Here is a 13944-nt window from a genome sequence, read left to right on the forward strand (position 1 = left end):
TGGTTTAAAATACACTTAAAACTCTTCCAGCCTAAATTGTCCCCATCTCAATCCTACGGTTCCCCCGGCTACTGCTTTAAATGTCTCCTTTCCTTCCCAGGCAGTTTCCTTGAGAGAGTAGCCAGTACTCATTACCATGAGTCAACCTGATCATTCTCTCACTCCCAAATTCTGGTTTCCATGCCCACCCCCTCCCCTCAGTTCCACTGGCACTGCTCTACCAGGGTTGGTAAAGATCCAAGTCATGAAATTCAAGCCTCGCTTTTCAATCCTCTCTGGATACGCTGTTTACCTGAGTTTGGAGGAATGAAAGGAAAGAATGTGTGTCCACCCAGAGTACTGACAGGGGAGCAGGATCGTGTGAATTCTAACTAGAAAAGGTAGATCCAAGGAGAAAGCAGCTCTTGGGCACGAGAGTCAGGGCTAAGTAATCCAACTTCACCCATCCACCTTGCCAGCTGGATGCTGGCACTTGACCCAGCCAAGGGAGTGGACAAGTTTCCTGACAGGCAGATGTTATCATCCTCACCACACCAAGAAGGAAACTGAGGCTCAGGAAAAACAAACAAACCTATAGATTGCCCAAAGTTACACAGGAAGTTAGGATCAGAGCTCCTTCCACACATAGTAATGAGCATAGCAACCTTGTAACACTAATAACTAACGTACTTCTGGCATGTGCTAAGAACTTTACAGAGCATCACCTCATTTAATCCTCTCCCATAGTATACAGACTAGTATCTCTACCAGATCACTCCACACTTCTGCTTGCATGTCTAATCGACATCTCAAGGGTGACACATCCCAAAATGAGCTTGGGATCTTTCCCCCAAAACCTGCTCCACTTGTAGGTTTCACCATCTCAATTGACAACAGCCTCTTCATACTAGTCGCTCAACACAAAATATTGGAGTCATCCTTGACTCCTCTCACACCTCACATACATTTCTCAGAAAGTCCTATTGCCTCTACCCTCAAAATATGTCCATCATTTCCCTACTTCTCATCGCTTCCACTGCTGCTGTCCTGGTCCCAGCCACCCTCATTTCTCATTTAGATTACCTGGTAATCTGACGTGTCTCTCTGCTCTTTCTCTCTCACCCCGCTCTGCCCAGTAACCACTCCCCCTTTCTATTCTTCTCAAAGCAGCCAGTGTGATTCTTTTAAAACTAGGACAGAGCATGACCCTCCCGGCTCAAAACTCCATCTGACTCAGACTAAAACTCAAAGTCCTTACATGGCCTGGGAAGTCCTTAATGATCTGCTCCCCAAGCCCTATGGAGAGGTCCATGTCCTGCTACTCCCTGCCTTGATCCTAACACTCCAGCCATGAAATAGCCTCAAACATACCAGGCCTGCTCCTGCCTTAAGGCCTTTGCACTCTGTTCCCTCTACCTGGAGGCTCTTCCCCCCAATAATGGTCATACCCCTCGTCTCCTTTAAATCCACTCAAATCTCACATTCCCGTTTTGACCTGCTCTAACTCCTCGCGACTCCTGATTTCCTCCTTATTTTCAGCTAATTTTTCCTTTTTCATAGCACTTATCACCTAATACATTCTATAATGTACTTATTTGTCTCTCTCCAGTAGAATGTATACTTTTCAAGGACAGTGATCTTTGTTTTGTTCACTGATATATCCCAAAGCTCCAAAAGAGCATCTGGCACATATTCAAATTGATGAATGAATGACTCACTGCATTGACACCTTAGGATGCTGTCAAGAACAAAGTCCTTTAAAAGGCACCTTGATGTCGATTATCCCATTGAAGTACCAATTGAGACCCTTGCGCCGCTCTCTGGCTCCATCTGGTGGCAGCTGTTTCTCTCCTCTCAGTGCGGTTCCAAGTTTACTCGGAACTACTTAGCTCTTTTCTCACTGAGTGCGCATCGGACCGAAATCAAAGAGCACAAACTCAGAGCAGAAAATTGTAGCCGTGAGTAGCATCATCGGAAACCAATAAGCACAAAGATCTAGTTCACGTGGTGCAGGTTCAGCCTATCGTGCTCCTAATCTTTGTCAACTCACTCCCTTCCGCGCTTGGCTCCTTCCTTCTCGACAAGATGGCCACACCGGCGGTACCGCCGAGCACGCCTCCCGCCACCCCAACCGAAACCCCGGCTGCGGCCTCAGACCCGGTCCCGGCTCCAGCCCCAGCCTCAGCCTCAGCGCCGACTCCAGCGCCGGTTCCAGCTCCAGCGCCGGCTCCAGCCTCATCCTCAGACCCGGCGGCAGCAGCGGCTACGACCGCGGCTCCGGGCCAGACCCCGGCCTCAGCGCCAGCCCCAGCGCAGGCCCCGGCACAGTCGCTGCCCGGCCCGGCTCTCCCAGGCCCCTTCCCTGGCGGCCGCGTGGTCCGGCTGCACCCGGTCATTTTGGCCTCCATCGTGGACAGCTACGAGCGACGCAACGAGGGCGCTGCCCGAGTCATCGGGACCCTGCTGGGTGAGTGGTCAGAGAAAATTGACGTTCTCTTCTACTCCCCATCTCCCGTTTATCTTGTTCCCCTCACTTCCCACCCCCATTGTAGTTATTTATTGAATAAACAGTGTGTGCCAAGTGATTTACATTTTATCTTTAATCTTCCCAGTAGCATTTCACGTCAAGTATGACTAGTTCCAGTCTACGAAAAATGAATTCAGACTCTGACTAGGACGTCAAAAACCTTTGACTCCCTAAGCCCAGTGACCACGTTTCCCCCCCTTATCTACTGGTAAATGTCTTTATTTTCCAGGTGTTAAAAGAAAAGTTTTTCCTAACCACCTGGCATTGGAGTGGGGACACCTGTAAAAAGATATCCCTCTCACCAAGTAGACCGGTTTGGCAGGAACCCATTTAGGGTTTCAATAATATTCTGCTTTCCTAAACGTCTAAGCCTGAGCCTCTGTTCCTCAGTTTCCCTAATATTAGTCCCCAGTGAGATATGGACCCCGTTTCCCCAGTGCAGTCTCTGATTCTCCATTTGGACACAGACAGTTGTATCATCTATTATTTGTATTAACGTGCACATGGAGAAATAACCTTTTCTTTGCCCATGTTCCAAATTTGGGAAATTGATATTTTATGTTACAGTAAAATTGAGAAGCCGTAAAGAGGGATTTCTGACAATATATCCCTTTCTCTGGGGACTGCTGGTTCCATCAGATTAATTTGCACTCCATCTTGGTCACAGAATTTGGACACTTTTGTGAATCCAATTTAGTCGCATGTATGGTTTCTTTTTCTTACCCTTGAACGTGTAATAGTTTCCATCGTAGAAGACAATTGGCGTATTGCGAAGAGGATGATAGTTGTCGGCAGACTCCAGCACATGTTAGCTAAGTCTGTTTCCTTCAGGGCCTACTTTAGATTTAGTCTGTGAGCACTAAATTATCACAGAAGGCGTCTAACTGTGCTGGCACAGACTAGGTACAAAACAGCTGTTGGTTGCCATCTTCCACCACATCAGGCACCCTCCTGACACACACATTGTCTCCCTCTTTATCTTTGAGGGTGTAGCATTTTACAGAAACTTCAGTTGATCCATTATCTTTCAAGCATTGCCATAGTTGGCTCAGATCAAGCTTTTGTATTCTCTTTGCCTGTTCTCGCTTATTTTATCCTTTAAGTTTCACTCATCTTCCAGGTTCCCAGGAAAAGTTTTCAGTCTCAGTCCTTCATCCCATATCCCCACCCTCACCCCTATTCTTTTTTTTGCGTTACGCGGGCCTCTCACTGTTGTGGCCTCGCCCGTTGTGGAGCACAGGATCCGGACGCACAGGCTCAGCAGCCATGGCTCATGGGCCCAGCCGCTCCGCGGCATGTGGGATCTTCCTGGACCGGGGCACGAACCCACGTCCCCTGCATCGGCAGGCGGACTCTCAACCACTGCGCCACCAGGGAAGCCCGTCACCCCTATTCTTAACCTTGCAAAGTATGCCATCATTCTGTGACTGCCCTGCTTTGAACTTCTGTAGTAAATGGTTCTTGCATCACTGACTTGGCACTCGATAAATACTAGCTTGCTCTTTGAGCTGCACTGTCAAATTTTCCAAACTCACTAGAGCTGTTTAACAAAATAAACAATTTTCCACCCTAGGTTTGTGCTAAGTGCCCCCAAGTATGAGTGACCCTAGTTAGAACAACTGTAATCTAGATTTTTCAGATCCTCTTTCAGAATGGAGTCATGGTACAAGGCTAGGTGTTACAGAGGCATTGCTTACTGAAGAATGAAGCATAGATTCTGCTTGCTAGGAACTTAGACATTTTCAGTTAGAAGTCAATTCATGAGACATATTCCATTTGGTTAAATGAAATCAGTGGTGCCTTTTATGTACCATAAAACTATTAGGTACTTAGAATTCAAAGTTTGATCAAACAAGCTCTACTCTTAACCTTAAATTCAAGATGAAGATATACTCTTATAGGCAAATAATTAGAATATAAAGTGATAAATGCTCTAGTAGAAGGGTGTTATGGTGGCGTGCAAATATAGAAGACAACTATTGCAGATGCTCGAAGTGGTCAAGTCTGTTGACAGGAGGTCAAATAGGATAGAGTATGTATCTACACTCCTGTATATAAAATGAAGAACAAGGGCTTGCTGTATAGCACAGGGAACTGTACTCAATATCTTTTTTTTTTAATTTATTATTTATTTATTTATGGCTGCATTGGGTCTTCGTTGCTGCGCGCGGGCTTTCTCTAATTGTGGTGAGCGGGGGCTACTCTTCATTGCGGTGTGTGGGCTTCTCACTGCAGTGGCTTCTCTTGTTACGGAGCACCGGCTCTAGACGCGAGGGCTTCAGTAGCTGTGTCTCTTGGGCCCTAGAGCGCAGGCTCACTAGTTGTGGCACACGGGCTTAGTTGCTCCGTGGCATGTGGGATCTTCCTGGACCAGGGCTGGAACCCATGTCCCCTGCATTGGCAGGCAGATTCTTAACCACTGTGCCAGCAGGGAAGTCCTCAATATCTTGTAATAACAAAATGGAAAAGGATCTGAAAAAGAATGTGTGTGTGTGTGTATGTATATACATACATAACTGAATCACTTTTCTGTACACATGTAATATTGTAAGTCAACTACATCAATTTAAAAAAAGTATGTATCCATTTGGTTTGGGGGCATAGTTTCAGCTAAGGGGGCAGAAACCATAGTGAAGTGGAATTAAACAGACGCTGATGGGTATAGGCAACATTGTGGTCTGTGGTGGAGAGGGAAGCACTTGAAGCCTGGGATGCCAGTAGATGAGAAAAAAAATGGAGAGGTCAAGGGACCAGCAGTCTTAGTGAGGACAAGAAACAAATGTAGCTGGAGTAAAAGTATCATCAGAACTAGAAGAATAAAAGTTTGTGGTATGATGTTTAAGGTTTATAGGGAGAAGGTTTCTGGTTGATGGTAGGGTTAAGGTTATGACTGTGGGACCATGGCTGAAGGGAGGTACAGGGGAAGCTCACTAGGATTGAGCTCTCAGGATAGGCTACTATATGAGTGGTCTCTGTAGACGTGATTAGAATCTTCCAGGGAGCTCTGCAGATGAAATTATATTAAGGGGAAAGTCTGGAGGCTGAAAAATGAAGGTCACAGAGTGAAGATCTGGAGTAGGGCTGGTAGCAGGAAGTGACAGACAGGCAAAAGGAGACCTTGCGAAGTAAGAACAGACCCTGTTTGCTGATAGTTAAAGCAGAGAGTTGGAGATTGCTCCAGAGTTTCATTTCTCTGGAAAATCCTGGTTCCATTGGTGCTCATGGCTGAACTTGGAGCTTATGAGCCCAGTTTGGGTTTTTGTTTCCTTGACTTTGAGGAGACCTCTTGAAAGCATTTGGGACAGTTGGGAGCCCAAGGTTTTATAACACATGGACAATGCTCTCTCACAGGAACCGTTGACAAGCACTCAGTGGAAGTCACCAACTGCTTTTCAGTGCCGCACAATGAGTCAGAAGATGAGGTGAGTGGGAATTTGAGACCCCTGTGCGGTCTGTAGCTACTCATTTGCTGGACTCTTCATGAGGCCCCTCCTGCGCCACAGTGTGTTGTGCTCATAAGTAGAGCTGCAGTTAAAGAGCTTCGCTCCATTTGTACATATTCCCCGGGCCTCTTCTGTCTGTTGGGAGTGGCCTCTTGTCCTGTTTATCCATTTGCTGTGGACTTTTGGCCTCTTAGCTTCCTTTCCTGCCTTCCTTCTCAGGTGGCTGTTGACATGGAATTTGCTAAGAACATGTATGAATTGCACAAGAAAGTCTCTCCAAATGAGCTCATCCTGGGCTGGTAAGTTGGGACGAGGGGATGGAAAGTCTCAGTGGTTGAGTGCCAACATCTTTTGTCACCTGACTAGGTATCGTACACCCTCTTTTGGAGACAGAGTATTGAAAGTGTATTATCTCAAGGAGCTGTGAATTCAGTGTGTTTTGCTGGCGGTTCTGATCCTGTGAGGCCAAGAGTACTTATTTTGGACTGCAGCTTTTACTGAGCAAGTCTTTTTTGCCTTGCTGGTGACTTAGAATTTTCAAGAGCTCTAAGGCAGCCCTTATTTGATTTGATACAATTTTCAGTGTGTGTATTTTTTTTGGCATGTGTTGTCCCTAGGGGTATAACTACACCCTGACTAGGGGTGTTGGGTACCTAGAGACACCCATGCCACCATCCTGTTTGGTACTGATGTTGCATGTAGACATGAGTCCACAACTGTGTTCCATTTTCCAGGTATGCTACGGGCCATGACATCACAGAGCACTCCGTGCTGATCCATGAGTACTACAGCCGGGAAGCCCCCAACCCCATTCACCTCACAGTAGACACGAGCCTCCAGAACGGCCGCATGAGCATTAAGGCCTATGTCAGGTGACCAGCGTCTTGGGCAACAAGGGCATGAAAAGCTACCTCTTTCATACTGTGCCTGGGTGCCACCCCCCACCTCCACCCCCGACAGGTGTCATCCTTCAGTGTGCAGCTCACTGCCTAAGGAAGCCCCTTCCTCACTTTCAGGAGTTATCACTGGAGAGGTTTTATTCCGAAACAAACTCTGTCCCTGAAATTTCCACTCACTGATCCTTGCCTACCCAGATTTCTGCTCATTGCTTATAACCAGCTTCAAAGGGCAGCCCTTTAGGTATTTGAGCAAGCTCGTTTTTCCTGTCATCTTTTCTAGAAGTTAACTGTTACACAACTCCTACAGCCGATCCTCACATAGTGTTCTGGCCATGATTTCTTCTCCACGTTCACTGGTTTTCTGAGTTGCCCTTCCATTTGTCGTTATCACTAAAACTGTGCATAGGACACAGGGCGGTACAGATTAAAGAATGGCTGTCCTTGTTTTGAACATGTCTATTAACCTGGGATAGTGTACAGTTTGGATGACAGTAACATTACCCTTTTGGCACATTAAGCAGCTAGAATGCTGGTTGATGGGAGATATTGGGAAAGGCTCTAGAGGCATGCCGAAGAAGGGGTGGCTGTAGGCGTTGGAAGGATTTTATTTTCTGCTTAGAATGAAGTCCTTTGTTAGCACATCTCTCACTTTAACTTTGTGCCATTTTTGTGTCTGACACTGAAGTGACCAAGTACCTATTATGTGGTAGGACAAAGATGGTGGATGTCAAGTCCTCATGGGCCAGTTGGTGTACTACGAACCTCTAGGTGTTGCCTGATTTCTTAGCCTTTCCAGGTATTTCAGACTCCTCAAGATGCAGTGAAAGTATAGTTGACAGAGTAAAGGCAGTCACCTTTGCTAAGATTACTTACAGCACCCAGTCTGATCTTGATGGGCCAGAGTCGACTTTTTTTTTTCCAGTGCTGTTGAGGAACTCGGTCCCAGAGAAGACCTGTCCTGTCACTTCTTTCCGTGAGGAAGGATGTCTAGGCAGCTCGTTCCACAGGGAAATCCAGTGTCCTGTCCTCAACACTGAGATTTCAGTGTGTGAAGTAATTCTCTATAAAGGGTCCAGGCCCAGTCCAAAAGCTGAGTCCCTCCTCTCAGGCCAAGGGTTTGGTGTGTGGAATGAGCTAAGGGAAGAAAGTGACTTGTTCCCTTTAGCCCTCTGGGCTTCAAGTGGCCCAGCTTTCTTTCAGAACCGTGGAAGCCATACTCTTGGTATGACTGCTTTCCCAGCCTGAACTAGACATGAAACTCCCTCCCAAGTCCATCTGTTAACCTTGGCTTTTCTCTCCCCAGCACTTTAATGGGTGTTCCAGGGAGGACCATGGGGGTGATGTTCACCCCTCTGACCGTGAAGTACGCATATTATGACACTGAACGCATTGGAGGTGAGTGACTTGCCCATACCCGCTTTCTAGGTCTTGGGCATTTTTCAGGGGAGGGGGTTTCTGTTCTGTAGCAAGGATGGAGGGCCTTGGGTGTGTTAAGAGGAACAGTTGATGTAAGGTTTGTGATGACTAGAAGTCATTCTTCTGTAGAAATGGGACTCAAGGAATTATCTGTGAAATTGTTAGAGGTGGGAAATCATCAGCACCAGAGGCTACACGGCCATTCATATGAGACCAGAACCAGTGATTAGCATACTGGGTGTAGGAGTTGAACTCTCTCCGGAGAAAGAAAAGCTAATAAGGGCAGGGCAGGGGGGTTTGGGGAAGCTGACTCAGTCCAAAGGGAGGTGGTTAGAGATCTCTTTCCTGGTGGGATGACTGAATTCTCTGTGTCACTTCTACCCCCAACCCACTCCCACAGTTGACCTGATCATGAAGACCTGTTTTAGCCCCAACCGGGTAATCGGCCTCTCCAGTGACTTGCAGCAAGTGGGAGGGGCATCAGCCCGCATCCAGGATGCCCTCAGCACAGTGTTGCAGTATGCGGAGGACGTGCTGGTGAGCAGCGGAGGGAAAAGGAGGAGGGCATGATCTCCACTCTGAGATGGCTGGGGATGTGCTGGTGAAGTGACAGTCTCGGTGGTGAGAATTAACTGTTCCTTGTTGACTCTTTGGTGCTCAGTCTGGAAAGGTGTCAGCTGACAATACCGTGGGCCGCTTCTTGATGAGTCTGGTTAACCAAGTACCCAAAATAGTTCCTGAGGACTTCGAGACCATGCTCAACAGCAACATCAACGTGAGTGCCATCCCTGGGCTTCTGGGAGCCTGTGTCTTCCCCCACCTCAGCCGTACACCTGTGGAGGGGGTTGGGAAAGGTGACCTGGAGGGGATAGAGGAGTCCAGGCTCGGGGGAAGAGAGCACAGGTGCTCGGAGGTTCCCCTCCTGCTGTCTCCTTGCTTCCTGTGGCTCAGGTATATCAGTGGAGATGAGAAAGTGTTCTCGGGCATTTCCTTCCTGCCTTCCACCTCCACTCTTGCTCAGCCTCTCCCAGCTCTTGTTCCCCCAGGACTGCCCTCACCCAGTGTCCATCGCACAGCTGGCCAGGACCAGCCTGTCTGCTCACTCCTTACCCAGCCACTCATCCTGGATTCCTTCTCTTCCAGGACCTGCTGATGGTGACCTACCTGGCCAATCTCACGCAGTCACAAATTGCCCTCAATGAGAAACTTGTGAACCTGTGAATGGTCCGCAAGCAGCCCTCCTACCAGGCTGGGCCCCAGCCAACCCTGGGACTCAGAATGGAGTGAAGGAGAAATGGTTTCTTTGTGGTTTGAGTCACACTGAGTCAGTCAGCTGCTTGTGACTGTAAATAAACATAGCCTACCTTTTGTAAATGAATTCCATATTATGTGAGTTTACCTCTGGGTGGAAGGGTAGAAGACAGTTCTGGAGCTCACGCAGAAACCAGGAAGTGAGTACCCTGGTGGAAGTTGGTTGTGTGTGTGGCCTCACTCATCTTCAGTAGTCGCACCCACAGCCCAAGCTGCTTTAGCTGCTTCTGACCTGAGACCAGATAGCCTTCTCACCAACCTGCTGGTACAGGGGCACTTGCTCTCCACTCTTTTGCCTACGTTCAGAGCAAACTGTCTCCCCCAAAAATGATTTTTACCACTTTTCTTGCATAGCATCTTAAATGGATGGCAGTACAAAGAGTTGCTTTGTGCAGTTTGAAGTACCTGGAGGTGTGCTAGTGAAGGGAGAGAGGCGGGAGAGAAGGGAAGGAGTGGATACAGACCTCTGCCCTGAGACCCGTGAGTGTGCGCTGGTGGAAAGACAGTCTTCTCTGTAGTGAGGATAACTGTGCTTTACCAGATTTTTTCCTTTGATTTTCAACCTGGAAAGGTGTCCACTGACAGTACTGTGAACCATTTCTTGATGGGTCATGTGGTTTCCACAGGAAATGAAGATGAGAATCCATGGAGGGAAAATAATTGAGAGACTTGGGTACTTAACCTGAACTGAAAGAGTAAAGGGTGTGGTCAGTGTTTTAAAGCACCTGAATCATAGGACAGAGCTGTTTGCCATGTGGTCCAGGGAGGTAGGATTAAGATCTGTAGGTTGTTTCCCTCCATTTTGGTAGGGAAAACAGAAAAGTGAATAATCAGTTGAAAAACAGAAAGTCATTGCTGGGTCTAACATTTTTTGAGCTCTTACTATGTTTGGGGGCAGTTTTTTTTGTTTGTTTTTTGTTTTTTTTGCGGTACGCAGGCCTCTCACTGCTGTGGCCTGTCCCGTTGCGGAGCACAGGCTCCGGACACGCAGGCTCAGTGGCCATGGCGCACGGGCCCAGCCGCTCCGCCACATGTGGGATCTTCCCAGACCGGGGCACAAACCCGTGTTCCCTGCATCGGCAGGCGGACTCTCAACCACTGCGCCACCAGGGAAGCTCTGGGGGCAGTTTTAATTATCTTTATATTGCAAAAGGAGCTAGGGTTCAGAGGAGTTGAGTACGTTGCTTGAGGCGACACAATTAGTAAGTGATGAAACAGGATATGAATCCAGGTCTGGATTTTTTTTCATGTGCCACCCTCTGCTTCACATTTTAGCGGCCCGATGAAATTAATAAAGCAAAAATGCAACATAACAGGAATATATAAGGATTGACCAGCTCTGTCAGAGAGAGTCTACCTAGGATGTGATATCCGAGCTGATGTTTTTTGTTTTTAAACCAGGAAATCAGGAAAGGGTGATCAGCACAGAGGAAATAGATGATAAAAGCTTAACCTGTTCAGGATCCAAGGAGACGTATGCAGGAGCCAGACCGTAAGGCCGACAGCCTGTGGAGGTTGGATTTTTATCCTGGAAGTCGTGGGGGAAAGCCCTGGTATAGAGGAAGGAGGGAAAGGGAAAAAAACAGAAGACAGGGAGACAGTCAGAGAGTCACTGTGATTGTTGAGAGGTGATGAGAGCCCAGACTAAGGCAGGGGCAGTGGGGATGGTGACGGAGACTTGGATGCAGGGGGACTTGGAGTCTGGTTGACACCTGGATGGTGAGGGATGGGACGAGTTTAGGATGTTGCCTGGTTTCTGATAAAGGTGATTGAAAGGGTAGTGGTATATGGAAACCCTGGCTACTCAAGAGTGGTGGAAGCTGAGGATACAGAGAGGTGTGTCCAGAGTTAAGGTTACAGGGGTCGTTTACCAAATGAAGTTTTAAATGCAAATAAATAACTGTGGCTTATTTGGTAAACTGTGGGACCGAACCAGATCTTTTGAGGAAAGGCTGAAGAATTCAAGTTACCTGTTTGCTTATGTTAATACGTAACCAAATGCTAACCAGTGTGCTAAGCAAAAGGTCCTGGTGCCTGCTTAGGATCTATGGGAGAGACAGACAAGTAAAGAGACCATCACCTTGGGAATCACAAGGTGTTGTAGGTCGTGGAAAGCTTCCAGTTAGGGAATGAAATCTAAGCTGGACTTGAAGAATGAGAAAGAGACTGAAAAAGAAGAGAGGAAAATAAGGCATTCTATGCACAGAAAATAGGGTGTGCAAAGGCTCAGTGTCACTTCACCGTTGCCCACTCCTGTCTATGGAGGTGTTTATAAGGCAGAGACACTCCTCTGTGCCTAAAAGGATGCTGGCTTTTTCCCCCAGCCTTTGCTTATATGTGCACAAGTTTGTCTTTCCTGTGAAATGTGTGTTCACACGTTCTCTTTGTACGTGGTTGTGCCTGTGCTGAGAACACTGCAGGGTGTGTCTGGGCATGACATCTGGTAACTAACTGGTCCCTCCTCCTCTGACACCTCCCCCGACAACCGTTCCATTCCCCAGGGTTCCGGCCTGGGTCCTCTGCCTGGAGGAGCTCAGGGAAGCCTGGGACTGATTACTGCCTGTGTGTTAAAGATGCCTGTGTGTTAAAGATGCCCAGGCTCCAGCTCCGGCCCAAATTCAGAACTGGTTTCCTGATTCCAGACTAGTTAAATGAACACCATATCTCTCACCTGGATGTCTCAGAAGCATCTTAAATTCAGCACTTTTCATATTGAGTTGATTGTCTCTTCCTCACCCACAAAATCACTTCCTCAGGTGATGATGCAACCATGTCCCCAGTTGTCAAAGCCAGAAACCTTGGATGAATCCTTGATTCCCCCTCCCCCCATCATGCCTCAACCAATTTATCACAACTCTGCCATCACTCTTGCCCTCTGTGATATAATAAGAAATACATATTTTCATCCACGTTCCTAGGTTCCTGGCACGCAGCTCTTAAACTCTTTGGAATTTCGTAAGTGATAAGACATACAAAGATGTAAAGAGACTCTTGTTATTCCTAACCAGCCTCTTTCAACCACACCTGAGTTTATGTTAATGACCTGATTTTTGGAAAGCTCCTAGATAACCGCAGGATGGGGGCTGGTTGCCATGTGAACCAGCCATGTGATTGGCGGTTGGAACTTTCAGCCCAGGGTGGGGAGAGGTGCTGAAGGTTGTATCACAATGACCACAGGTTTAATCAATTGTGCCTGTGTGATGGAGCCTCCGTTAAAAGCCCAAAAAGACAAAGTTTGGAGAGCTGAGTTGGTGAACGAGAATGTGTCCAGGAGCAAGACACGTGCCAGGAAGATAGCATGCCCCAAACTCCATAGGGACAGTTGCTCTTGTGCCTGGGACCCTTGCAGACCTCACCCTGTGTGCCTCTTCATCTGCTGTTCAGTCATACCCTTTAATATCCTCTGTAACAAAGCAGAAATGGTAAGTAGACTTTTCCTGAGTTCTATGAGCTGCTCTGGCAAATTAATTAAACCCGAGGAGGGGGTTGTGGGAGCCTCGCGTTTATAGCCGGTGGATGAGAAGCACTGGTGTCAACCTGGACTTGTGACTGGCATCTTAATGGGGGGCGTGGGGGGCGGGGAGCAGTCTTGTGGGACTGAGTCTTTAGCCTTAGGATCTGGTGCTGTCTCCAGGTAGATGATGTCAGAACTGAGTTAGACCAGAGGACGCTCAGCTGGTGTCGGCACTGCTTGGTGTGAGGAAATCAGCTGCATATCTGGTCACAGAAGTGTTTGATGTGAGTAGTCAGCGTGGAGTAGCGGAAAACAGGTTTCCTATTCGCCCTCTTCCATCCGTTCTCACAGCAGGCGCACTGCTCTTGTAAAATCCGACCAGCACACACCTCAGATGAAGTTCAGGGGTATCTTATTGCCAGGGTGAAGTCAAACATCTACCACAACCTGTAGGCTCATTGTGGCCTCGCCTGCCTCTCCAGCTCTGCCCCGTACACTCACAGCCTGCGCTGCCTTGGCTCTGCCCTCTGCCTAGAATATAGCCCCTTTAGCTGGCTTAGTACTGCTACTCCTTCAGGGTTAGTCTCGATGCTGCCTCCTCTTGGAAGGTGCTCCTGTACCACGATCCCACAACTTCCTCCTACTTAGCATCTGTCTCACCATTTTGGACTAGTCTGTTTATCCTCTGTAAGAACACAAGCTCTCTGAGAGCAAGGACTGTCTGTTCTGGCTGTTAGATCCCAGAACAACCCATATACAGATTAGGTTCTCAGTAAATGTATGTGATGTGAATAAATGAATGGATGGCTTGTAGAATAATTACCACGAGACACTCTGGGCATAGTAAGTTCATCAGGGGCACCGGGATCCTTTGGAGAGGGGCTGGAGGGAAGGAGCATGCCAGACAGGTCATTT

At 47.8% G+C, this 13944-nt stretch overlaps 1 protein-coding gene across 2 annotated transcripts; it reads left to right on the forward strand.

The window, feature by feature from the left end:
- The first annotated feature begins 2025 nt into the window (after positions 1-2025).
- Positions 2026-9639, forward strand: EIF3F (eukaryotic translation initiation factor 3 subunit F). 2 transcript variants are annotated; one of them, XM_007459836.1, is made up of 8 exons: positions 2026-2446; positions 5858-5928; positions 6169-6248; positions 6684-6821; positions 8152-8243; positions 8665-8801; positions 8926-9039; positions 9408-9639. In XM_007459836.1, the coding sequence occupies exons 1-8, from the start codon at positions 2065-2067 to the stop codon at positions 9483-9485; spliced, it is 1092 nt and encodes a 363-aa protein (XP_007459898.1). In that variant the 5' UTR covers positions 2026-2064; the 3' UTR covers positions 9486-9639. The 2 variants fall into 2 exon arrangements, with proteins under 2 accessions (XP_007459898.1, XP_007459897.1); XM_007459835.1 differs by lacking the exon at positions 5858-5928 and having other exon boundaries at positions 2060-2446; positions 9408-9524.
- Positions 9640-13944: the final 4305 nt, after the last annotated feature.

This window comes from Lipotes vexillifer, unplaced genomic scaffold (assembly GCF_000442215.2).
Source record: "Lipotes vexillifer unplaced genomic scaffold, Lipotes_vexillifer_v1.1 scaffold61, whole genome shotgun sequence".
NCBI lineage: Eukaryota > Metazoa > Chordata > Mammalia > Artiodactyla > Lipotidae > Lipotes > Lipotes vexillifer.